At 40.2% G+C, this 25,376-nt stretch overlaps 2 protein-coding genes across 7 annotated transcripts in view; both read left to right on the plus strand.

Annotated features, from left to right (window-relative positions):
- The window catches only part of LOC128632679 (NACHT, LRR and PYD domains-containing protein 12-like), a 23,894-nt gene extending 4,838 nt beyond the window's left edge, over window positions 1–19,056 (plus strand). The window contains exons 2-18 of one of the 6 annotated variants that reach the window (XM_053679398.1): window positions 1,049–1,132; window positions 1,292–1,413; window positions 1,872–1,988; window positions 2,398–2,452; window positions 2,687–2,891; window positions 3,176–4,955; window positions 6,952–7,125; window positions 7,957–8,130; window positions 9,979–10,152; window positions 10,707–10,880; window positions 11,878–12,054; window positions 12,159–15,278; window positions 15,950–16,049; window positions 16,133–16,233; window positions 16,305–17,232; window positions 17,356–18,560; window positions 18,672–19,056. In XM_053679398.1, coding sequence (XP_053535373.1) covers window positions 1,373–1,413; window positions 1,872–1,988; window positions 2,398–2,452; window positions 2,687–2,891; window positions 3,176–4,955; window positions 6,952–7,125; window positions 7,957–8,130; window positions 9,979–10,152; window positions 10,707–10,880; window positions 11,878–12,054; window positions 12,159–12,243 — 3,156 coding nt within the window. In that variant the 5' untranslated portion in view covers window positions 1,049–1,132; window positions 1,292–1,372 and the 3' untranslated portion in view covers window positions 12,244–15,278; window positions 15,950–16,049; window positions 16,133–16,233; ... (1 more) ...; window positions 17,356–18,560; window positions 18,672–19,056. Of the gene's footprint in view, window positions 1–1,048; window positions 1,133–1,291; window positions 1,414–1,871; window positions 1,989–2,397; window positions 2,453–2,686; window positions 2,892–3,175; window positions 4,956–6,951; window positions 7,126–7,956; window positions 8,131–8,494; window positions 8,799–9,978; window positions 10,153–10,706; window positions 10,881–11,877; window positions 12,055–12,158; window positions 15,279–15,949; window positions 16,050–16,132; window positions 16,234–16,304; window positions 17,233–17,355 lie in introns of those variants that run through there. The other 5 variants (XM_053679397.1, XM_053679399.1, XM_053679401.1 and 2 more) reach the window with 5 other exon arrangements.
- Window positions 15,976–24,458, plus strand: LOC128632682 (piwi-like protein 1). Its single transcript, XM_053679403.1, has 3 exons — window positions 15,976–16,049; window positions 20,599–20,671; window positions 23,713–24,458. The coding sequence occupies exons 1-3, from the start codon at window positions 15,976–15,978 to the stop codon at window positions 23,884–23,886; spliced, it is 321 nt and encodes a 106-aa protein (XP_053535378.1). The 3' UTR covers window positions 23,887–24,458.
- Window positions 24,459–25,376: the final 918 nt, after the last annotated feature.

Below are 25,376 nucleotides of genomic sequence, written 5' to 3' on the forward strand. Positions count from 1 at the left end.
GCCAGCTCTAAAAAGTATAGCTGCACTACACGGCCAGCTCTCAGAAGTATTGGCACCCTGTGACTCCAGCTCTCAAAAGAATTGGCGTCCAGCTCTCAAAATTACGGCACCCTACGCCGTCAGCTGTCAAAATTATTGGCACCCCCACTCTTCTGGCTGTCAAAAATATTGGCACGCTACGCTTTCGGCTATCGAAAGTATTGGCGCCTGATCTGAATTTTGCCATGTCAAGCAGCACACATTTTCTTCAGGAAATGTACTGGTCTAGTTTATTATTATTATTATTATTATTATTATTATTATTATTATTATTATTATTATTGTTGTTGTTGTTGTGTGTGTGTGTGTGTGTGTGTGTGTGTGTATCTGTCTTATTATTTCTGTGTCTGTGTTATTATTTCAGACATCAGATATTTCTCATCTATATTAAATGTTTTCTACACATTTGATCATTTTAGAAAATGTTTGAAGGATTTTTACACGCACCCCTGCTCTCATCAGACAGAACCTCGGTTGGGAAACACTGGGTTAGTTACTCGTCTGACCAATGTGTTTAACTTACTCTCCATCATCACTTTTATTCTGAGTAACATTCATTATTCACACAAAAACTACTTACACACCAATCCTCACTAATATCAGGATACTCACTCTCATTAAGGGAAAACCAGAAAAAATACATTTCTGCAGATATTTAAGTAAACTTACTCAGTGTATGAGTTCTGCTTCTTTATCTAATGATCTGCTGAGTGTTTCTAGCTCCTGTTATTTTATTTTAGTTTATATATTTGTATAGAGCTCTGACAGTTGTTCGTGCACAGCTGAATGAAGTCACGAGATAATAAATGAAGGTAATGAAATGATAATGTGTGTGATGTAGATTTTACCAGACTTTTAATTCTGTTCTCCGTATTTGCAGCGTTTTCAGGCTTATACTTTCAGTATTTACAGGCCTTTGCTCGATGAATCATAAAGCTGTCTGATAACAAACCATATCTCTGTGTGTGTGTGTTTATTACCCTACCTCACTGCCCCTCCCCCTCTGCAGAATAAACGGTTAGGAAGTGAAAGTGAAAGTCAGTCTCCATTTTGTGTGGAGGGGAAAATACACCATTTCAGGAGTAAAAACACAGTGAGTATCTACATCTAAAGCTATAATATATAAACACACTGAATGTGCACTAGATGCAGAAGAGTTTTGTGGGTTTGTACTGAAGTTTGAATGTACACAGGTTATTTTATGACTTGATACAGAGACTATTTCCTGTAAGTGAACTCTGTGCTGATACAGGGTTTGATTTAACACACCGATGTTGGAGTGAAGTAAACGTGTGTCCTGCTGTAATCTGGAGAAGGAGACATAACCTCCAACATGAGTGTGTCTGGAAAACAGGACTTAAAGAGAGACGAGAGGTGAGTTACTTTTCCATTCACCAGCAATAAACACACACCGTCTCATGGAACAGATCTGTATCTCTAAACACTCACTAGTTAACAGAGGAACTAGACTTTGGTTTAAGGTGTTTAATAGCAGTGAATATATCACTGATCTGATCTAAGAACAGTTTAGAGAAATCATTCACTGAGAGGAGAGTAAAAAGGACTGTGTAATGTGGAGGAGAAGAGCAGCGTAGCTTTGAGTCAGTGAACTCTACAGGCTTTAAGACCCAGCTGAGTCAGTTATCTGTGATTGGGACTCCTGACATCAGTGTAATTCCTGAGGTATGGGGCGTGTCTCCTGTTTGAATAAGTGTGCAGACTGGAGTTGAATTAAAAAGATGGAATTATTGGTGTTTAATGATGAACACATTGTGTAACAGTGCTGAGACAGCAGAGTATTAATTATTGCTGATATTTCTGTTTAATTCTAGAATGATGGAGGGAAAGAGATCAGACTCACCAGAACCCAGCTGTGTGTCCATGAAGAGTGACCAGTCAATGGGACATCCAGTTACCTTCAGAGACGGAGCCAGTTCTCCTGATGTGAGGTCAGTACAGTGAGGTGTTTTACAGCAGTGTTCCACCTGATCAAACTCACTGGTCTCATTCTGAAGCCCTTCATGATCTTTATCAGGTGTTGAAGCAGTAAAACACTAAACTGTGCAGTGCTGCAGCTCTCGGACTGGCAGTGAGGAAAACTGCTTTAAGAGTTCAGTTCAGCCTGCAGTCCCTGAGCTGGAGGGTCTGTGGTGCTACACAACAACATTTACACCTGGACATTAATGACTAGATGACTATTTTATTCATAAACATGTTAGTGTCAGTGAGAAATCCTGAAATCAGTGTATTGTGTTAAGAGGATAGTGTTAAATATCTGTCTCTGTATGTATTAGTGTGTGTTGTGCAGCTATGAATACATATAGTCTATATTACATCATGTGTTTTATTTCTTCACAGACCACAACAGAAGAAATCAAACCTCAGCAGAAATCAGTTGGACTCCATATTCAAGGTGTGTGTCTTTTTAATGTGTGTAACTTGTGTATGAGCAGGTTGCAGGTTTTTTATTTAAGATCATGACAATTTACAGATTTATTGATGTGCAGCAGCATTATGGGTAATCAGGCAGAATTTCAGCTGTAACTGCGGGAATAGAAAGAGACTTTTCTTCTTTTCATGAAATAAAAGCATCTCTCAGTGTGTAACATTATAATATTTAGATGTGTTCCTGTGTGTTTCTAACCAGGAGCTGGAACACAAAGTCATCACTCTGATAAAGAATGAACTGAAGAGGTTTAGGAAGCTCCTGAGTCCAGATTACCCAGCATGCACTGAGAGGGAGGTGCAGGATGAGCAGGATCTGCACAGTGTCAGAGACGGAGCGCTGAAGATCACACTGCACGTCCTGAAGAACATGAACCACACAGATCTCGCTAACACACTGCACAACAGTAAGAGCTCTGAGTCATGGCTTTATTCCGTCAGGTTCACTTTAGAGAGAGGAAATAGTTTTAGATAGGAACACTTTTAGTTTGAAGTTTGAGTTTAGTATCATGTACATCTGCTGCTTTTCTGTTCTGTTCGTGGTCCAGCTTGTGGTGACTCTGTACAATGGTCCTGTTCCTTCAGGAATATTTACTACATGAATCAGGAATGAACAGCAGCATTAGAATTTTACATTTAATCCTGTGTTCAGTGATTTTACATTAAAACATCTTATTACTTTGTTTATTAGAGTCTGTGGCCCCTGTGTATCAGACAAAGCTGAAATCCAGCCTGAGAGAGAAGTTTAAAAGAATTAATGAAGGAATCTCACAGCATGGAAGCTCAGCACTTCTGAATGAGATCTACACAGATCTCTACATCACAGAGGGTTGGAGTGGAGACGTCAATAATGAACATGAGGTGAGACAGATTGAGACAGCGTCCAGGAGACCAGCAACACAGGAGACACCCATCAAATGTAATGATCTCTTTAAAGACAAGTCCATCAGAGGAGTGCTGACTAAAGGAGTTGCTGGAATTGGAAAAACAGTCTCTGTGCAGAAGTTCATTCTGGACTGGGCTGAACGAAAAGAGAATCAGGACGTCACCTTCATGTTTCCACTTCCCTTTAGAGAGCTGAATCTGATGAAGCAGAAACATCTCAGTCTGATGGATCTTCTTCATCACTTTTTCCCTGAAATAAGAAAACTAGAAGTAATAGACTGTGACTCCTACAAAGTGGTGTTGATCTTTGATGGTCTGGATGAGTGTCGACTTCCTCTAAATTTCCAGAAGAATGAGAGATTGTGTGATGTGACAGAGTCAGCCTCAGTGGATGTGCTGCTGACGAACCTCATCAAGGGGAATCTGCTTCCCTCTGCTCTTCTCTGGATAACCTCTCGACCAGGAGCAGCCAATCAGATCCCTCCTGAGTGTGTAGACCAGGTAACAGAGGTACGAGGGTTCAGTGATCCTCAGAAAGAGGAGTACTTCAGGAAGAGGATCAGTGATCAGAGCCTGGCCGATAAAATCATCTCACACATGAAGTCTTCAAGAAGCCTCTACATCATGTGCCACATCCCAGTCTTCTGCTGGATCTCAGCCACTGTTCTAGAGAGAATGTTGGGTGAAGCAGAGCGTGGAGAGATCCCCAAGACTCTGACTCAAATGTTCACACACTTCCTGATCTTTCAGATCAAACACAAGGAGCAAAAGTACCATCAGAAATGTGACCCTGATCCTCAGCAGACCAGAGAGAGTATCCTGGCACTGGGAAAACTGGCTTTCCAACAGCTGGAGAAAGGAAACCTGATCTTCTATGAGGAAGACCTGAGAGAGTGTGGCATTGATGTGAGAGAAGTGTCAGTGTACTCAGGAGTGTGTACCCAAATCTTCAGAGAGGAGTTTGGGCTTCACCTGGGGAAGGTGTTCAGCTTTGTACATCTGAGTGTTCAGGAGTTTCTGGCTGCTTTATATGCATTTTTCTGCTTTATTTTTAGAAAGACAAATGTGTTAGTGGAACAAAGCACTGGACGTTCTAATTTCTTCAGAAAGTCAGACATGTCTGATCTCCTCAGGACTGCAGTGGACAAGGCCTTACAGAGTGAGAATGGACACCTGGACCTGTTCCTCCGCTTCCTTCTGGGTCTCTCACTGGAGTCCAATCAGACTCTCTTACGAGGTTTAATGCCCCAGACAGGAAGCAGCTCTCACAGCAAACAGGAAACAGTCAAGTACATCAAGAAGAAGATCAGGGAGAATCCATCTCCAGAGAAATCCATCAATCTGTTCCACTGTCTGAATGAACTGAATGATCATTCTCTAGTGCAGGAAGTACAGACTTACCTGAACAGAGGAGATCACAGTCATCTCAGTGGAACCAGACTCTCTCCTGCTCAGTGGTCAGCTCTGGTGTTTGTGTTACTGAACTCAGATCAGGAGCTGGATGTGTTTAATTTGTGGAAATATGACCCATCAGAGGAAGGTCTTCTGAAGCTGCTGCCAGTGGTCAAAGCCTCCAGAAGAGCTGAGTGAGTATTTTTATTTATAAATGTATTACTGCATGGTTTATTATTTTAATGTAACACTGAACTGCACTGTTTGGATTAATGCTGGTTAATAATTACTCTAATCATCTTTAAACAAACCTCTGGTACTGTTCCAGAAGAGTTTCACTTTTTACACCAACACGTTACGTCTGCACTGAGGGCGGGGCCATGTGGACAAAACCTCCTATCACCATTTATTACCTTTTCTCTAAAACTGATGAAGAAATGATCTCTACAGAATAACTGCATGTATTCATCACTGTTTTCTGATCATTTTGTGATCTAAACACCAGTGAAAGGCACTTTTTCTTTTCTCCTTTCATTTGAAAGTGACATTGAACAGAACTTCACCAACGAGAAGAAGAAAAACAGAACACTGTCACCATGGGAACAATATGAATACAGCATGTGACACTGGTGATATAGAGGATATAGGAAAATATCTATCAATAGACATGATTGATTATTCTATTTTCTGGTCCTATGATGTGTATCAGCGTATCACACCGCCCAATCTGCACTGAGGGACACGTGAGAGTGTCGTGGAAAACAATCTTTCCAACCTAAGTTAAACACTTCAGAGACAGAGGGTTTGTAGATGCCAAAGGTCACCAAACTTTATTGAAGCAACAAAGTGAGACAGTCTGCAGAAAGTCTGAATTATACACACACACACGTCTTTATATACTTTTCTGAAGCAGTAAAATTATCCCTAGGCGGGGCATTAACCTCTTCTTTCTGAAAACAAGCCAATCTCCATCGCCTTCATGAATTATTCATATCTATATGATACATTACATTTGTGGTGCATGCGTTGTCAGTTGGATTTTCTTAAAGGTTTTATTGGGACAAGGTCATTTTTTGCAGCGTATGAGCCTTGCATTGAATTTTCTGAAAGGTTTCATCAGGACAGGATTTTTACCCCGTCCCAGATTTCCCCCTTATACCTTAATGACCTTCTGGCTTTAGTCCCAGCCTGGTACACTTCATCCTGGAAGTCTGATCTGTTATTGTGACACTGGTATTGAAGCTTAAAGGGCTTTGATTGGAAACACAGTTCTGGTGAATGTCTAATTGCTCATTTATTGCCAGAGTAAAGCTGCTTTAGACAAAACACACGGTTCTTCTAACTCCGTTTACACAGGACATACAGAGATGCAGAAAAACACCTGATGTTTAGTAACACATAGACGTCTTCTAGCTCACTACACACTTACAATAGAACTTGATTAAAACTCTTCTGTGCTTTTTCACTTTCACACCGACCTTGTTTGGTTTGGACTGATCAGACTTTCTCTTTAGATTGGATCTGGTGTGGGATTAGTTTACAGGATGAAAGAGGATTGTCCTCGAGGACGGATTTCCAGTTAGCAAAACCATCATCATAATCCCTCTGTGCAGATCAAGGGATACGTCCTGTTTATAACTTTAATCCCTAACAAAAAATGTGTGAATATTTACCATAAACAAACAAACAAACAAACAAATACATAATGCATGCACTGTGTGAGACGGATTTCCAGTTAGCAAACTAACTCGTCAACTTACTCCACACACACACACACACACTCTCTCTCACACACACACACACACACACTCACTCACACACTAACACACTCTCACACAGACTTTTTTTTACATGTACTTCCCTTAAAAATGGTTTCCATTATTCAAACAAAAACCCTTCTGTTTTCATTTCAATAATAATAATAATAATAACAATAATAATAATAATAATAATAATAATAGTAATAATAATAATAATAATAATAATAATAATAATAATAATAATAATAATAATGCTGGTGTGGTGTCCTGTCCTCTGATTTGTGTGTGTGAGAGAAACACACTCACATTTCTGTTACATGGTAAAGAGTAAGTGTGTTATGGCTGTATATGTGTGTGTGTGTGTGTGTGTGTGTGTGTGCGTGTGTGTGTTTGAGGTCAGTGTTCTGATATTTCATCATTTCTCTTCCAGTCTGCGTGAGTGTAAACTGACAGAGGAAAGCTGTAGAGTTCTGTCCTCAGTTCTCAGATCAAACTCCTCCAGACTGAGAGAACTGAACCTGAGTGACAATAACCTGCAGGATTCAGGAGTGAAGCTGCTCTCTGCTGGACTGGAGAATCCACACTGTACACTGGAGATACTGAGGTACACACACTCACACACACACACACACACACACACACACACACACACTGTACACTGGAGATACTGAAGTACACACACTCTCACACACACACACACACACACACACACTCACACACACACACACACACACACACACACTGTACACTGGAGATACTGAAGTACACACACACACACTCTCTCACACACACACACACACACACACACACACACTGTACACTGGAGATACTGAAGTACACACACACACACGCACACTGTACACTGGAGATACTGAAGTACACACACACACACTCTCACACACACACACACACACACACACACACTGTACACTGGAGATACTGAAGTACACACACACACACACACTGTACACTGGAGCACTGGAGATACTGAGGTACACACACACACACACACACTCACACTGTACTCTGGAGATACTGAGGTACACACACACTCACTCACACAGACAGACACACTCACACAGACACACACAGACACACACACACTCACTCACACACACACCTACTCTCTCTCACACATACAAACACTCTCTCTCTCACTTTCTCTCTCTCTCACACAGACTTTTTTTTTTACATGTACTTCCCTTAAAAATGGTTTCCATTATTCAAACAAAAACCCTTCTGTTTTCATTTCGATAATAATAATAATAATAATAATAATAATAATAATAATATTGCTGATGTGGTGTCCTGTCCTCTGATTTGTGTGTGTGAGAGAAACACACTCACATTTCTGTTACATGGTAAAGAGTAAGTGTGTTATGGCTGTGTGTGTGTTTGAGGTCAGTTTTCTGATATTTCATCATTTCTCTTCCAGTCTGCGTGTGTGTGATCTGACAGAGGAAAGCTGTAGAGTTCTGTCCTCAGTTCTCAGATCAAACTCCTCCAGACTGAGAGAACTGGACCTGAGTCTCAATAACCTGCAGGATTCAGGAGTGAAGCTGCTCTCTGCTGGACTGGAGAATCCACACTGTACACTGGAGACACTGAGGTACACACACACTCTCTCACACACACACACACACACTGTACACTGGAGACACTGAGGTACAAACACACACACACACACACACACACACTGTACACTGGAGATACTGAGGTACACACACACACACACACACACACACTATACACTGGAGACACCGAGGTACACACACTGTACACTGGAGATACTGAGGTACACACACAGACTCAGACACACTATAATAATAATAATTGTATTTATATAGCACTTTTCATACATAAAATGCAGCTCAAAGTGCTTCACAGTGCAAAAGAATCAAAAACACGCTGTTTTCCTGTGTGTGTCTCTTTAAATGCAAATGAGCTTCTGTGCCCCGCCCCCTTTCCGGAAGAGAACAGCTCCTGTTTCGGGTAGTACATTAGCCGTGGAATCTGCTAACAAGCTCATTCGGAAAGGCGATTTACAAACACTCACCAAATATAAAGTGCGATACTTACGTCTTCTGGATATGAAGCTGGATCACGAACAGTTGGTACTGATCCGTTCCTGAGAATCAAGTTTTTAGTAAATCCTGCTTTGTATTGACCCGCGTTCACACAGCAGTCTGGTGTGAAACGATGTCAGGGATTTTTGGAGCACGAGTCCAAGTCTGAGTCCAAAAGTATGGGATTCATTTTCCATCAAAAGTTTTGCGGTCACGGATCGAAAAATAATAATCGTGACTCAAACATTTAAAAACATGTAAAAGTATATCACACAAAACTGAGCCATGAATTCAAAGTCTTCTGAATCACACAGAATCATGTTTCCTTGGTGATATTACTGTGTGTTTGTGCTCTCTGACATTTTCTGCTCATGTTTTCTTTTTCTGAACGCTTCTGCTGGTTTTCCCTTCGCGCTTGTGTCCACATTCTCCGCTCGCTTTTCCAAATGTTGTAGTTGGAGTTTCATGTAAATCAGGGCGGAGTTTAGCATCACCATTGGTCCACTACAGCTCCTCCTCTAGCCAATCAGTCGAAGAGGGGAGTTGACGTCACTGCACTGAGACTCATGGCTGTTGTGTTCATAGACACACATAGACTCTGCATTGGCCGCTGGATCGTAGGTCAACGTCGCCGCCATTTTGATCCGAGCAACAGTAATAAGTCTCAGTTTATATTATAGTTTATATTATAAACTAAACTGCCGCTAATCGAGATTTTCATCTATACTGCCGTTTTTCTGCAAACCGACTTTTATGACAAGCTCCTCGTTTCGGCTGAGCGACTGATATGTTGTGAATCTTACTGTAGTTAGTTGTGTAGTTAACGTTACACATTAAAGAGTTCCTGTGGAAATGCTCATACACACACTTTATGAATAAATTCATTCGGATACAGTGTGATAAATGAGACCCAGTGTTTTATATGAGGAGAACATTCAAGTGTGTATTTTACATGGTGTGGATTAGCATTGTTCCTGCTGTTCAGCTTTGTGTCTGTGTGTGTGTGTGTGTGTGTGTGTGTGTGTGTGTGTGTGTGTGTCAGTGTGTGAGAAAGTTATTAGATTTAAGATCCAGAGAACAATGAACTCCGACAGTTTTAGCGTCTCTGTGAAACTCAGCTTTGTGTGAATGCTGAAATATCTACATCACTTCTCACATCAGAACAAAGTGCATGTATTTCTACAGCGTGTAGATCAGTGTACATTACACACACATTTACTTTAATAACATCACAACACTAGTTTATTGTTTATACACAGGCTGTTCATTTTATATTTTTATCCTGACATTAGAACCTTGTGTTCAGGTAAACACTTTATTTCCCACCTGATGGAAACTCCTCATTTCACAATCAGATAAATAAATCTAACACTTCATCATTTCTCTTCCAGGCTGTGTGAGTGTAATCTGACAGAGGAAAGCTGTAGAGTTCTGTCCTCAGTTCTCAGATCAAACTCCTCCAGACTGAGAGAACTGGACCTGAGTGACAATAACCTGCAGGATTCAGGAGTGAAGCTGCTCTCTGCTGGACTGAAGAACCCACACTGTACACTGGAGATACTGAGGTACACACACACTCACACTGTACACTGGAGACACTGAGGTACACACACACACACACACACACACACACACACACTGTACACTGGAGACACTGAGGTACACACACACACACACACACACACACACACACACACACACACACACACACACACACACACACACTCACACACACTGTACACTGGAGATACTGAGGTACACACACTCACACACACACTCACACACACACACTCACTCTCACTCACACACACAGACTTTTTTTTGACATGTACTTCCCTTAAAAATGGTTTCAATTATAATAAAGTATTTATTCAAACAAAAACCCTTCTGTTTTCATTTCAATAATAATAATAATAATAATAATAATAATAATAATAATAATGCTGATGTGGTGTTCTGTCCTCTGATTTGTGTGTGTGAGAGAAACACACTCACATTTCTGTTACATGGTAAAGAGTAAGTGTATTATGGCTGTATATGTGTGTGTGTGTGTGTGTGTGTGTGTGTGCGTGTGTGTGTTTGAGGTCAGTGTTCTGATATTTCATCATTTCTCTTCCAGTCTGCGTGTGTGTAAACTGACAGATGAAAGCTGTAGAGTTCTGTCCTCAGTTCTCAGATCAAACTCCTCCAGACTGAGAGAACTGAACCTGAGTGACAATAACCTGCAGGATTCAGGAGTGAAGCTGCTCTCTGCTGGACTGGAGAATCCACACTGTACACTGGAGACACTGAGGTACACACACACACACACACACACACACACACACACACACACACACACACACTGTACACTGGAGATACTGAGGTACACACACACACACACACTCACACACACTGTACACTGGAGATACTGAGGTACACACACTCACACACACTGTACACTGGAGATACTGAGGTACACACACACACACTCACACACACTGTACACTGGAGATACTGAGGTACACACACACACACACACACACACACACACACACACACACACACTGTACACTGGAGATACTGAGGTATACACACACACACACACACACACACTCACACTGTACACTGGAGATACTGAGGTACACACACACACACACACACACACACACACACACACACTGTACACTGGAGATACTGAGGTATACACACACACACACACACACACACACACACTGTACACTGGAGATACTGAGGTATACACACACACACACACACACACACTCACACTGTACACTGGAGATACTGAGGTACACACACACACACACACACACACACACACACACACACACTGTACACTGGAGATACTGAGGTACACACACACACACACACACACACTGTACACTGGAGACACTGAGGTACACACACACACACACACACACACACACACACACACTGGAGACACTGAGGTACACACACACACACACACACACACACACACTGTACACTGGAGATACTGAGGTACACACACACACACACACACACACACACACACACACTGTACACTGGAGATACTGAGGTACACACACACACACACACACACACACACACTGTACACTGGAGATACTGAGGTACACACACACACACACACAGTTTCCCTCTGTGGTGATTGTAATTGTAGTGATGTGATATTGTCATTGTTGTGTGTGTGAGATGAGAGTAAATGTTGTGTATATAAAGATTTTGTGTAGTGGATGTTTTCAGAGCTAAAACTGAGTGTGTTAAGTGTGAGAAGGTTTTCTTTCTTGCAGGATGTGGAACTGCAGGATTACAGATGAAGGTTGTGCTGCTCTGACTTCTGCTCTGAGGTCAAACTCCTCATCACACCTGAGAGAACTGGATCTGAACGGTAATAATCCAGGAGAATCAGGAGAGAAGCTGCTCTCTGATCTACTGAAGTATCCACACTGTAACCTGGAGACACTACAGTGAGTTACTGACTTACTGTCTCTTTACTCTACTGTATCATGCTGAATAGTGTGTGTGTGTGTGTGTGTGTGTGTTTACACTGATATTCTTCTCTGTCTTACAGCATTAACTATAATAAACTCACCAGGAAGGCATATGACGGGAGTCTCACCTCAAACCTCTTCTCCAGGATAAAACAGTCTCGGTGAAGAGTTAGAACCCGTCCCACATTTCCAGCAGTTTGGGAGCTGAATCATTAAACTTAAAGGAGCAGAGCAGAAACAAAGTCAAGAACAGGCAGAAGGTCGTACACAGGAGAAATCAACACACGTAACCAAATATCTGCTGCACAAAGCAACGGCACCGATCTGCCCCGGGGATGGAGACTGACGAGGCTTAACCCTCTTACCCCTTAGTTCCCACAGTATCATATCCCATAACCCTATATTCCCCAGAGAAACAGCCAAAATCAACATTTTAATTTGAACATTTTTAGGCCTTGAAACAACTTATAATAATGTATTTGTGTAATATTACTTTGAAAATGAAGCAGTTCAGTGTTTTTACTAAACTTAGAGCACAATTCTTAACTAGAGAAATTACGAAAAATGCTCGCTAAAATCCTTCTACTCATTTAGAAGTACCACACAAGCATCAGCGTGGTCAATATATTTATAAATAATAAAACTGTGTATGCCCCCCCCCACTGTTTTAGATGTACCTGTGTTCACTGTAGGTGTAACTTTAGCTGGAACACGATTAGCTTTTCGCTTTGGCACTGTTAGTTCACTTCTACTAGCACACCAATATTCACGCTTGGGTCTTCATCGTAATGCCGGCGTAATAACGTTATCACGTTGTGACGTCGTCAACCTTCTGGGTCAAAAAATAATAATTAAATAAGAAGGAATCATAGCAGAGTAATGCCGGTACACCGGCCTTATGGGGATAACGTTTACACTGTAAATCCTCTATATCGGCCTTACGGGGATTTGGCATAGACGATCAAGCCGGTACATCGTCCTTATGGGAATAGATCACAGACGGGCAAGCCGGTTTTTCAGCCATACGGGGTAAGAGGGTTAAGTACACGTCCGGAAACCTACAGCCAACTCATCCCAAAGCACAAGGCGGGAGCAGGCGAGTACGAGATGTGATCGTCGAATGGCAAGCCGGAACATGACGCGTCGCAGTGGACTGGGCTTAAAAGAAGAGGAGACAAGACACCCATCCCTCCCCCGACATAGACACACGAATGGAACATAGTACAAACAGAAATACAACTGAGGACGTAACAATGGCCAAGTATCAAATAGAATGTAAACTTGCATTGATGAAGTTAATGTTGTTAGTAATTGTTTATAAATTACCATGGTAACACAGAGCTCCAAGGTATAAAAATATGGAGTTTGTCATCAATCAAACAGTAACCAGTTTTAATACCTAAAAAAGTTTACGTAGCAAAATTTAGCAAAGCGCTTTACAGTAAATTAAAATGTAAATTAAACTAATGAAATGTTGTGCAGCACATGCTTATGTTAATGTTTGTTACATTATATAATCATATAAATAAATAAATACTCCCGAAGTCACCAGAATTGAAAGCTTTTTGCTGTTAAACATTTAGAGATTGAGGTTGTGGTGACTCAGTAGTTCACTCAGTATATCTGGGTAAGACACAGTGAACGACTCACTGCTGGCATTCATGAAGAAGTCATAAACTCCACTGGAATAATAAATAGGATCTAATAAAACCATGAGTGGAAATCATTGGTGTAAGTTTATTAGGATAGACTTCCTCCAACCTGGAACTATATCCTCCAGTCCACACGGTGGCGGTAACGCGCCTAACAGCTGCGTCTCCGACCAGTAGAAATCACAGAAGAAGAAAAAGCTGCAGCGGGTATCTCCTGAGCAGATGAGTTATTACACCGAACTAATCATCTCCAGATTAAATTATTTCTGACAGTTTTACAGTTAGATTTGATCCCGTTTAAACGTAAAAGCTGGTTATTTTGTCTGTGTTTGAGGAATTAAAACCGTTCCGTTTTTAAACCCGAGGTAAGTTAAACGGAAGCTGTGTGGCCGAATCCCAAATTGATGTCATTTCCGGTTTAAGTGCACTACATTAGGGATGAAATAATGACAGTCTACACCCTATGTAGTGCACTATTTAACTCATGAGGAGAGATTTGTTATTCTGTTTTAGCGGCACCATTTAAGTATAACCTTACTTTATCCTAAAATCCGTTGTTTTCTCCCTGCTTATAGCAACTAAAATAAACAACAGTGAGTGTAAAAGTGGCTAAGTCATTTAGCAGCTAAAATAACTTTATATTTCTGTAATGTTTTTAATGTATAAACTGCTCAACTGAGGTAAAGTTGGGTTTATATTGGACATTTACTGCAAATTCGAGCTTCTCTCTCCTATTTCTCAAGAAATAGACAGAAAGTAAACTGAAGAAAGTCAGTGTCGGTGACTCTGAGGCTAAAGCTAGCGGTGTCGCATTACGTGCGTGTGATGATTTGCTGACATTGCTCCTCTTCTGACTACCTGCTCAAGTGACGAGAGGCTATGTCACGTTGTCATAAAGTGGTGTCGGTGCGGTTGTATCGGGGTAGTTTTACAAGTACGAGTACATGAACACAGTATCGGGCCGACACCTGAGTACTGGTATCGGCATCGGTGCATCTCTAACACACACACACAGTTAAATTGGAGCAGTGAACCATAAGATCTTTGATGACGTCATGTACAGGTCAGAGGTGTAGAACTCACTTTCTTTCTCTCCCTTGATAATCGTTGTTTTAATATAATAATGTATACATTACATGTATCTCTGTAATCTTCTTCCCTATTTGTGGATATTCTCAAGTGAAACTGTCGAGGCCTCCTACGGAACATATTAAGCTACACAGGAGCAGTGATGAGAATAAACATGACTTTTGGTGCTCATGATTAAATATGGCAGTTTTATTATGAACCCACTACATTAGAGAAGGAAATACTGGATGTGAAGTGCAGTAGTGCTAGTGTGTGTGAATAGACGATCAGTTTAGATACTGACCCAGAACACTACTAACATACAGTGCTTTCTTGGGGTGGTGCTGAAGTTGGAGTTGAACCGGTAAGAAAGATATTAGAGAGAGGCTTCTTTACACTCCTGAGGATGTTCAATTAGAACCTGCACCAAACTCCCCTGATTCAAGTCATCAGCTAATTAAGCGGCCTGCACGAGCTGAGGTGGGTGCTTTAGAGCAGATAAAACACCAAATGTGTTAGATAAGAGTTCAGAGCCTGTGTTCTAGACACATGATTTAGAGTACAGACTTGGGTCCTGCTAGAAAACAACTCAGAACATTTGCTTAGCCTAATACTTTTTTTTTTTTTTTTAATCTGCACATAATTATTATTGTAGCAGCTGCTTTTGCAATAAAAAGCCTTAAAGTCGAGGGTCCCTGTAAGTATCTATGGAGAGAGAGGAGCAGTGCACCATTGACATCATGTACAGAGTTAGCATGAAGGTGTGACTGAGAGTTTTTAGAAATCATTTCCTAATCTTATGCTAATATGAATACTATAATAATAATAATAATAATAATAATAATAATAATAATAATAATAATAATAATAAGAGGAAGAAGAAGAAGAAAGGGTGATGAATAAAATAAATATAAAGTGTGTTTTAGGCAGCGCTGCGTGGTGTTCTGGACGGATCTTGACTGCCATCGTGTGGTCATGTTTAGGAAGTGCACCTTCACCCGATCATTGTTGTTTAAAGCCGCAGATTATAAATCTATATTCCTGCTGAGTGTGTGTTTATGACCTGGATGTTGAGTTGCTTTTAAACCTTCTACATAAGCACCATTTCCAGCCTCTTTGAGTCCCAGGTGACGATCTCCTTTTATTTTCAGATTCTTACTGAGGTGCTGTTTTCCACATGCAGTGCTTGGCTGTGTTGGAGGTCACCAAGAAAGACTTCCTGGCTGTCATGTGGAAGCTAAGTGGGCTGGGGTATGTTGTCCTTCATCAGCTGCCATTGATTTAACTTCTGTTAGACAGCCTCATGATTTACCAAACATGTTTTTCTTTTTTAGGTCAAAAGGGTTTCTGGCCATGGTGCTTGTGCTGCAGTGATCTTGTTCTCCATCACACTCCAACACAAGTAGCCATCTTCACCCTCTCCCAAGAGGTGATGGTACGACTCTATTATTATAAATAAAGTGTAACTGTGTCTTGTAGTCCACCCACCAACCTTTTTCTTTTCAGTGGTTTGACTTGTGCTACACAGAGGTGAGTCCAGTTATGCTGCAAGAAGTGTAAGTATGATGGGGTTGACGAGTGGGAGGAGAGGTTCTTCTTCTTGACGAAAGCATGAACTAGTATTTCTGCATCATGTAGTGACAATATGTTTCTTATATATGTTTATGATATTATCATCTTGTCATTTATCAAAGAAGAGCTACAAAACCTGAAATTTGTTCATTTTTAGACAGAAAAATTCTGCAGTGTAGCTCTTCTAGTGGGCTTTCCCACTGGAAGTTTAGTCCAACACAGAGCAGTTTGCATGAAAAGTTGGTAATGTGACCGTCGTAATGTGGACTGGGAAGTGCACTGCGGTACCGAGCCCGAGACTACCTGTAGAAGGTGGTCCGAGTTCGGTTACACTGGAACTGTGAATGCGAATTGTCCCATGAATGTGAACGTAACTTATATCCGGGTCCGCACTTGTTCAGGAAGTAGAGTAACCTGTGCTGAAGGCCTGTTGTGGTGATGACGTGTCATGACATGTTTTGGCCCAAATCTGCAGTAACTTTGAAAAAGTGGAAGCTCGTCTGAATATTGTGGAGTTTCTTGATTTTGCGTTAATTTCTGTGATCACAAAATGGTGAAATTCTGGACTGACACATGGAAGCTATGGAATGATAACAGAAGAATGTGACTTTGGGTTGTACCGTGTATTTTATTTATTTATTTATTTTTTTTTCATGTAGCTTAATTATTTAGTATAAATGAAGGCGTGTATGTGTCCTGTTCTTCATCTCTGCAGTCGTGTGTTCCCTGATAGTCAATGATTGCTGGAGCTCTGGAAATAGCAGGTGAGATTGCAGGCCGGAGTCCCGTCGCTGTCCAAGGAACCAAAATCAACCTCCTCTACTCCTGAGACCACAGTGTGACTGAGAGCCTAGACTACATGGTAAGAATCTGCTTAAGACATGAATAGCATTTTTAGCCTCAAGGTAGACCCATGCACACACAGTATGGCCGCAAACACAAAGTAGAGCGGTCGAAATCTGAGATTTCTCCTCTGAGTCTCCAGGCTACTTGGAACATGAACATGTTGCAGACACAGGATCTTATGAAGTCAGCGCAGACAGCCCCGGAAAAGAAGAGTCCGAAAGACGTGCCCTTCTCCAAGCTTTAAAGGAGAAGATCCAGGGCTGTTGAAGCTGCGGTGGAACTGAGACTTCATCATCCACATATCTTTAGTTCTTCTTGCTAAGTCTCAGTTTCTTTTTAGTCTTTTTATTTTTAGACTGGTCAAAAGACCGATTAGTGGAAGTGAAATGATAGATGAACTTGCTTGATTATTTGCAGGTGCTTTGTATAGTAAGACAGGGTAACTAATACTCAAAAGCTTGTTTTGTGTGTTAACATGTACAGTAGATGTACATATTTTTTTCTGGTGCTGTGTGACTGCAGAATGTAGTGCAGTTAACACAGTAAATTTCCTTGGATGCTCACTTTTAACTCGAGGAGGTCACAGGTTGCCCAGACATCTTTTTTTAAATCTGTCAATCCGTCACCTGCACGTCATTCTGGGGGACGAAGAGGAGGAAGCTGGACAGATAAATTTATTTATTTATTTATCATTGCTGTGTTTCCTCAGTCGAGTGCAGAAAGAAGAAAAACAACACAACTGGTTTAAAATAAAAATATAGAAAACAATCTAATGTAAGGTTCTGATCCGGTTTGCTTTCAGCAGGAAGGCTGTCCTCTTTCCTGTTGCTCTTTCCCTTCTATTAGTCCATTTGTCCAGTCTGAATCGGTTTGATTGTTTGATTCGTTTTCAGATGATTCGGAGTCAAATAATTTTCTAGTGAGAGTCGCACAATTCCAAACGAACTAGACTGAGATGAGTATTTGATTCTCACTAGAAAGTGATTCGACTCTGAATCAACTCGAAATGAATCAGTCAAACTGATTCAGACTCTATAAAAGGACTATGAGATGTGATTAAGATATATATTCCAATGTTTTGCTTTACAATTCCACTGTGTGTGTGTGTGTGTGTGTGCACACGCATATGTGTTTTTCAGGAGAACGAGAAACTCTGACACAAGAGTACATCCTGACCATTGGTACTGTGTACACATCAACATACACACACGTCTCCATGCTGGACAGCTCAGGAGCTTTCACACACAGTGCTAGGAATATCCCGGAACAGAGAAACGCACCTCCTACGTGAGCGAGTTTAGCGTCAACCGGTGAAATTTGCTGTAGCGTGAACACTTCGCCTCTGTGAGCTTCACTCTCCGTCAGGTTCACTGTAATTAGACATAAAATGTACATAATGTTAATTTTTCATACATTTAGGATTTAATTTTTTTTTTTTTACCCTTCGAGGAACAGAAATGATCTTTTGAGGCAGCTTCATCATTACCTGCTCCGTTTGATTCAAAAACATAACGACCGGTTTCAAAAAGTCAGGATGTCTTCAGTTCATGTGATTTTACTGTTGAATTTAAACAGGAAATGTGAATTTTTTTTCCCCTTTATGTTTCCTCTACTGTCTTTTTGCTGTGATCTTGAACACAGTTGTAATTTTTTTTAAATAAATAAATGATCATTCTATTCTTTCTCACTTTCCTTGTCCTAATTGTCCTGTATCTGTTAAATCCGTTTCATCTCTGGTCTTTCTGTCTGTATGAACACTTGTAGAAATGACTTGTAGTCCATATTTTTGAATATTTTTATTCATGATTTTGAATTTAAATAAAGATATTCTTTAATTCTGTATTTTGTCATTTAACTATCATTAGAAATCAGAAGATCAGATTAAAGCCACGGCTTCTTTACCTGCCGAAGCTGTAAAACTTTCAATAAACCAGTCAATAGATCAACTGCATAAATGTAGATTTTTAATTTACTGATTAGATGTATTGATGGTGTTGATAGATTATTTGAATATTATTATTGATCTTGGACAATCATTCAGATACATTTTTTTTTTAAAAAACAACTTGATAAATAGTTGATAAAATAAATGTAGTGTAATGTTCTGAGTCAAATATGAAAACTACAAATAAATAAAATATATTTATATCGGTGTATAATTAAAAACCTCTCCCAATACAAGAAATTCATATCCTAAATGTTGCAAGTGATTAATCTGATCATTTTATTCAGCTGTTTAATTATTACTTTGTAAATAATAAACAAATGAATGTTCTGGATTCATGAGGAATGTTTACATTTTGTGTTGAAACTCAAAAGTTTAAACAAAGTGTATATTTATGATGATAAAGCACAAAGAACGTGAAACCTCAACACGTCTACAATCATCGATGAATTAAATATTAATTTAAAAAATTAATTAAACAAGAGTAAGATGAAGTATATTTTTAATTAAAATGTAATTAGGAGCACTTTTAAAGTGGATTTGATTTAAAATAATGATAAAGCTGTTTTTTTTATGTATTTGTATATCTTATCCTCTATCGTGTTTAAGAAGAAGAGAATAATGAAGCTTTTTATGAAATAATATTTGGGTTTATTTTGTTTTATTTTCTCCTCACAGACTCACATTTACGTCAACGTCCGTTACGTTGGTGACGTCACCGCGAGCGCGAGAAGACGAAGTCGAAGTGAAGAGCAGAAAGCAGTGTTAATGTTAGTGTTAGTTCTGGCCCGTTTGGACCCAAACCAAAGTGAGTTTATTCGGTTCTGTGTAACCGAACCCGTTCTGTTCTGTATTGTGTAGTTAACGGTGTTAACACCTGTGTTTCAGGTGTATCAGTATGAAGCAGGCGGTGACGGCGCACTGATTCACTCTCGGAGCTCGGTTCACTAATGACCGAATCACCGAGGAACCGACCAAAGATAACTCACACCCGCACGGAGAACAACAACAAGACGAGAAGAAGTGAGAAATAACATTTTATAACTTTTTTTATTCAGTCCTCTGGTTCAATGTTAATATTATACAAATATGCTAGCGGTGCTAGCTTTTGAGGAGGCAGTCCAGTCCACGCATGCGCAGTGTCATTAATGAGCAAGCTATTCGAAATGAGATTAGCAGATAGGTCGATGTTATTTTTGATTCTATTTAAAACGATGAATTCACTCTGTCAATAACTGCCCAGTCTGAGAATATTGCATGATTTACTTTTATAAGTGGACGTGGCTGAACGACATGTAGCTTCACTGGCTAATTAGCGCTCTTTTACTAGTTTAATGGTGTTTTATTTGAACCAGAGCCATGTTGAGCAAGGATCATGTCTTAATTGCAGCATTAACACCTTTTATCTCCCCCACTTCATTTTTTTTCTGTGTGCAGGATGGAGTCGGATGATCGACAGGAGGCTCTGCTGAGAGCTCTGCAGCAGAGAGCGGTGCAACAGGTTCAGATGGTGGGTCTCACACACTGGGTAGAATCAAGTGTGACCATGTAGTTTGTTTAGGATTCAAATATTAAAGTATTTTACTATGCTGAAAATGTTCAGGTTAGCATCCGTACTTTATAGGGGTTAAGGTATAGAAAATGTATTGTATTGCTTAGAAAAACCGTACATGTGACTAGTAATGTAACGACCGTTATATTAATTATTTGACTGAATAAGTAATGCACTCGCTGTCCATTTTATTAGAAACACCCTCACATTCATGTAGTTATTCAATCATGGGGCAGCGGCACGATGCATAAAAAGAACCTGAGTTAACGTTCACGTCAATGCATAAAAAGTTACCGTTCACGTCAAGCATCACAATGGGTGAAAATTGTGACCTCTGTGACCTTTACCGTGGCATGGTTGTTTGTATCAGATGGGCAGGTTTGAGTATTTCAGAAATTGCTGATCTCCTGGGCTTTTCACACAGAACTGTCTGTAGAGTTTACTAAGAATGGTGCAAAAAACATTGAGAGAGCAACAGTTGTGTGTGGATGGAAACGCCTTATTCCTGAAATACTCAAACCAGCCCATTTGGTACCAGTAACCATGCCATGGTTGTCTGATGTACACATTAACTGAAGCTCTTGACCTGTACCTGCATGATTTTATGCAATGTGCTGCTGGCACATGATTGGCTGATTAGATAACTGCTTGAATGTGATATGAAATATATGATTGAAAGGACTTTGATTTAAAAATAAATAAAATAAAGGGGGGGAGAAGAAAAAACCCACATTACTATGGGAAAATAATATAGATGGCACTAGTGCTGCACAATTAATGGAATATCGATCGCGATTACGATTTTGACGGCCCACGATTAAATTAACATGATCGACTGCAATATTAACGTTTAAAGTTCGTCCTCCGCTAATAGAAAACTCAGCTGGAGATCAAATAAAGCACTTCCTACACTTATAGCCAATCACCATAGGGCAGCGGAGGGGTGACGTCATTTTGTAGTGCCAAAACCCGGAAACGGAGTTAGCATATTAGCCCTCGAGCTGCCAGGTTTCGCTTCGAGCTCCAGCGCTTTGCGTGAGGAGAAATCATGACATTAACACGCTACAAGGTGGGTTTAATTCAAACTTCTTTATTAAAAAATTCCTCACCAATCACAATCAAGATTAGCAACTGTTCCGTCTGTAAACATACAGTACACTGCCGCTCTCCTTCACTAACTCTAATTCACTCCATTTAAACTCACGGTTGCCAGATATCACTATAAAAGTCAACTCCAGTTTCCATGTTTTCATTTAATCCCCCCAAAACATTATCAGCAGACATGGACACTGTACTGGGGAACCGATCTAAAACAGATAAACAAAAATAAAACTACTAAAATGTAAAGACAGAAAATGTGCTTAGTTATAAATAAATCATTATATATGTATATATACATACATACAAATATATATATATATATATATATATATATATATATATATATAGGGCATATACGGTGGCTTAGTGGTTAGCACGTTCGCCTCACACCACCAGGGTCGGGCTCGATATCCGTGGCCCTGTGTGTGTGTGAGGAGTTTGCATGTTCTCCCCGTGCTGCGGGGGTTACTCCGGTTTCTTCACCCAGTCCAAAGACATGCATGGTAGGCTGATTGGCGTTTCTAAAGTGTCCGTAGTGTATGAATGGGTGTGTGAGTGTGCCTGTGATTGTGCCCTGTGATGGACTGTCCAGGGTGTACCCCTCCTTGTACCCAATGTTCCCTGGGATAAGCTCCAGGTTGGATGGATGGATATATATATTATTATAATAACTTCATTAAATATAAATGAAATGAGAAATGAAATAATGTTTAATTACTATGGGTTGCATTTAATATCAATTTGACATTAAGCTTAGTTCGTTATTTCATTGAAAGCTATTAGCCTTTTTCCTAATATGGATCAGTTTTGTGTTAGTCTACTTTTAATTAGGACTCTTTATTGTTTTTAAGATATCTAAAAATAAATATTTTATGTTTGTTTATTTATCAATTAACCAACAGTATCTTATTGCTATTATTTTAATTCAGTTAACAGTGACCATGAGCAGAGAGATTACATTTAACTGTTTATGATAGACTGTATGATTAAAGCTTAAATAAAAAAAGATTGGTATCTGGATCGTATCATCTGTAAAAATCTTGAACACCATTAAACTAAAGCGCTCTGCATCTTACGGTTAAATGAACTCACCCAATCACATCCTATATGAGATTATTCAGATATCTACACAATACACACAGAGCGGTTCGAGAACTGACTCCAGCCCAGAACCATGACAGTGGAAATGTCTAATAGTGTAGCTTTAAATATATTTAAGAGGAGCACACTCCAAACAGGTTAACGGTTGTTTTGTGCATACAGTCTGTAAAATGAACTGAAAATATTAGATTTAGTTTATCAGAAGGTATATTAATGTGTCATGACTCACACGATGTTCCTAAATTCTGTCATAATTGACCAGCTCAAGTTTTCTCATGCCTACTTGTGTGTTGTATTGTGGCATGAGAGAACTTAATAAATGTGAAAGTGCAATAAAAAAAATGTTATCACTAAAATCACTGAATAATCGTGATAATCGAGATCTCAGTATTAATCTAAATAATCGGGATTATCATTTTGGCCATAATCGTGCATCCCTAGATGTCACTGATCCAGGACCTGATAGCAGCAAAAAAAACAGTGGATCAGCCATCAGAGATAACAGAAATCAAATCATATAACTGATGCATGTAAAAGAGACGTGACTGTTCTTTCACTAGGATTGAATTCGTTATATTCATACTTTATGTATGGGTTTCTGTATGAAAGTTTAATGGTAAACTGAGTGCTTCAGTTAAACGCAGTGCAGTGCAGCTGCTTCTATGTGATTTTTGTCACAGTATATCCTTTTACGGGTCTAAGCATAAGGCATAGGAATATTTCAGATTAACAACCTTAGTCTACAGATTACCATTACTTCTTGTTCTGAAGCACTCACTTTAAATCATGTGTGTAAGGGGGTTGTGATCCTGTCAGCCAACCGTAAGGATAAATACGATTGCGTGAAGAAGTACCTGTGTGTGGACTGTCCCACTCCAAGCCAGTGTGTGGTGGCTCGCACCCTCAGCAGACCTCAGACCCTCATGACCATAGCCACAAAGATCTCCTTGCAGAGGAACTGCAATATATAAATATATAAATATCTGATCTTGTAACTGATCAACAGTGGCACCTCCTAACCCTGATGTTATTCTATTAAAACATTGTTTTAGTGACTTCTCCTGCTCTTTCAGTTGAAGCACCTGATGATGTTTGTATCGACTGCTACCACGACAGTGCCGCAGGAAAGAGATCCATCGGTGCACTGGTGGCCAGCCTCAACCCGGGCATGTCCAGGTACTTAAAGCATGACTTGTGTGGACTCTGTAAACAGCTTTAAGAAGGCTTGTGTTTAATGAACTAGATTTTAGATTTGAACTTTTCCACCAGTCTTCAGAAGAGAGGGCATTACCCTTTGTGGTTCATCGTAACTTTAGGAGAGAGAAAAAGTACAATATCGTTCTTTTAAAATGATTAAAAATGGTTCTCTTAATCTCACACACTGTTCTCTGTATTTCCATTTCCTTCCGGTTGAAGGACAGAATCACAATTTTTTTTAGACTTGAATCCTCTGAACGTTGTTTTCCTCGCTGCTACCGCCACCTTCATCTTCCTCATAAAGGGTCTGGGCCATGCTCTGTATGCTATGTGCTCTGTATGCTATGTGCTCTGTATGCTATGTGCCACTGCTCTGTAACCATGAGAGCACCGTCCTTCTCTCAGGTGGTTTTCAAAGTGTGCAGGGTATGAAATGCACTCTGGGAGGAACATCATGCTCATAAATGACCTCGTTACACTGCAGTCTCTTTGATTCCGACTTTACACTCAGGATGAAATACTCACACTGCAGTCTGACGGAACGTGGGAGAAAAAGCGAGCAATTTTAGAATTGTCGCTTCAGTTAAGAAGTGCATTAAGACATGGCTTTTTGTTTTGATTTCTTTTCCTCAGCTGCGCTGAAGGCCTACTTCAAATACAACGAATGTTTGCCGTCACGCATCGTGGTGTACTGAGACGGCGTGGGCGACGGCGTGCTGCTGAGCGTAGTCGACTACAAAGTGCCTCAGTTCACGCAGTCCATCAAGGCCATGGGTGAAGATTACGCGTCTTTCTGATCGCAGCTTCAGGTTGCGTTCGGTGTGTTTTAAACGCTGATGGCTTGATTTGTCAGGTACGACTTCATCGTGAGTCACAAAGTGCGCTTCGGCAGTGTGGCCCCCACTCACTACAACATGGTGTACGACAGCAGTGGCCTCAAACCAGACCACATGCAGAGACTCGCTTACAAACTCTGCCACATGTATTACAACTGGCAGGTAAAAGCCACACACACACACACACACACACACACACACACACACACGTGTTCATACAAGCCTGCTTTCTACACAACCCCAGATCATGCTGATTGATGATGTAAGGGTTGAGGATGTGGTCATTTTCTTTAATCGCACGTCTATCATTAGAGAATCCGCATCGTGTGATCAAAAACGGAGAACGCGCATGAATTTGTTACAGAATTTGTCCAAGATTTTATTGGGAATGTTTCGTACAGTGTTGACGATCTAAATAGCTTAATTTA

This window comes from Ictalurus punctatus, unplaced genomic scaffold (genome assembly GCF_001660625.3).
Source record: "Ictalurus punctatus breed USDA103 unplaced genomic scaffold, Coco_2.0 tig00163726, whole genome shotgun sequence".
NCBI classification, from domain to species: domain Eukaryota; kingdom Metazoa; phylum Chordata; class Actinopteri; order Siluriformes; family Ictaluridae; genus Ictalurus; species Ictalurus punctatus.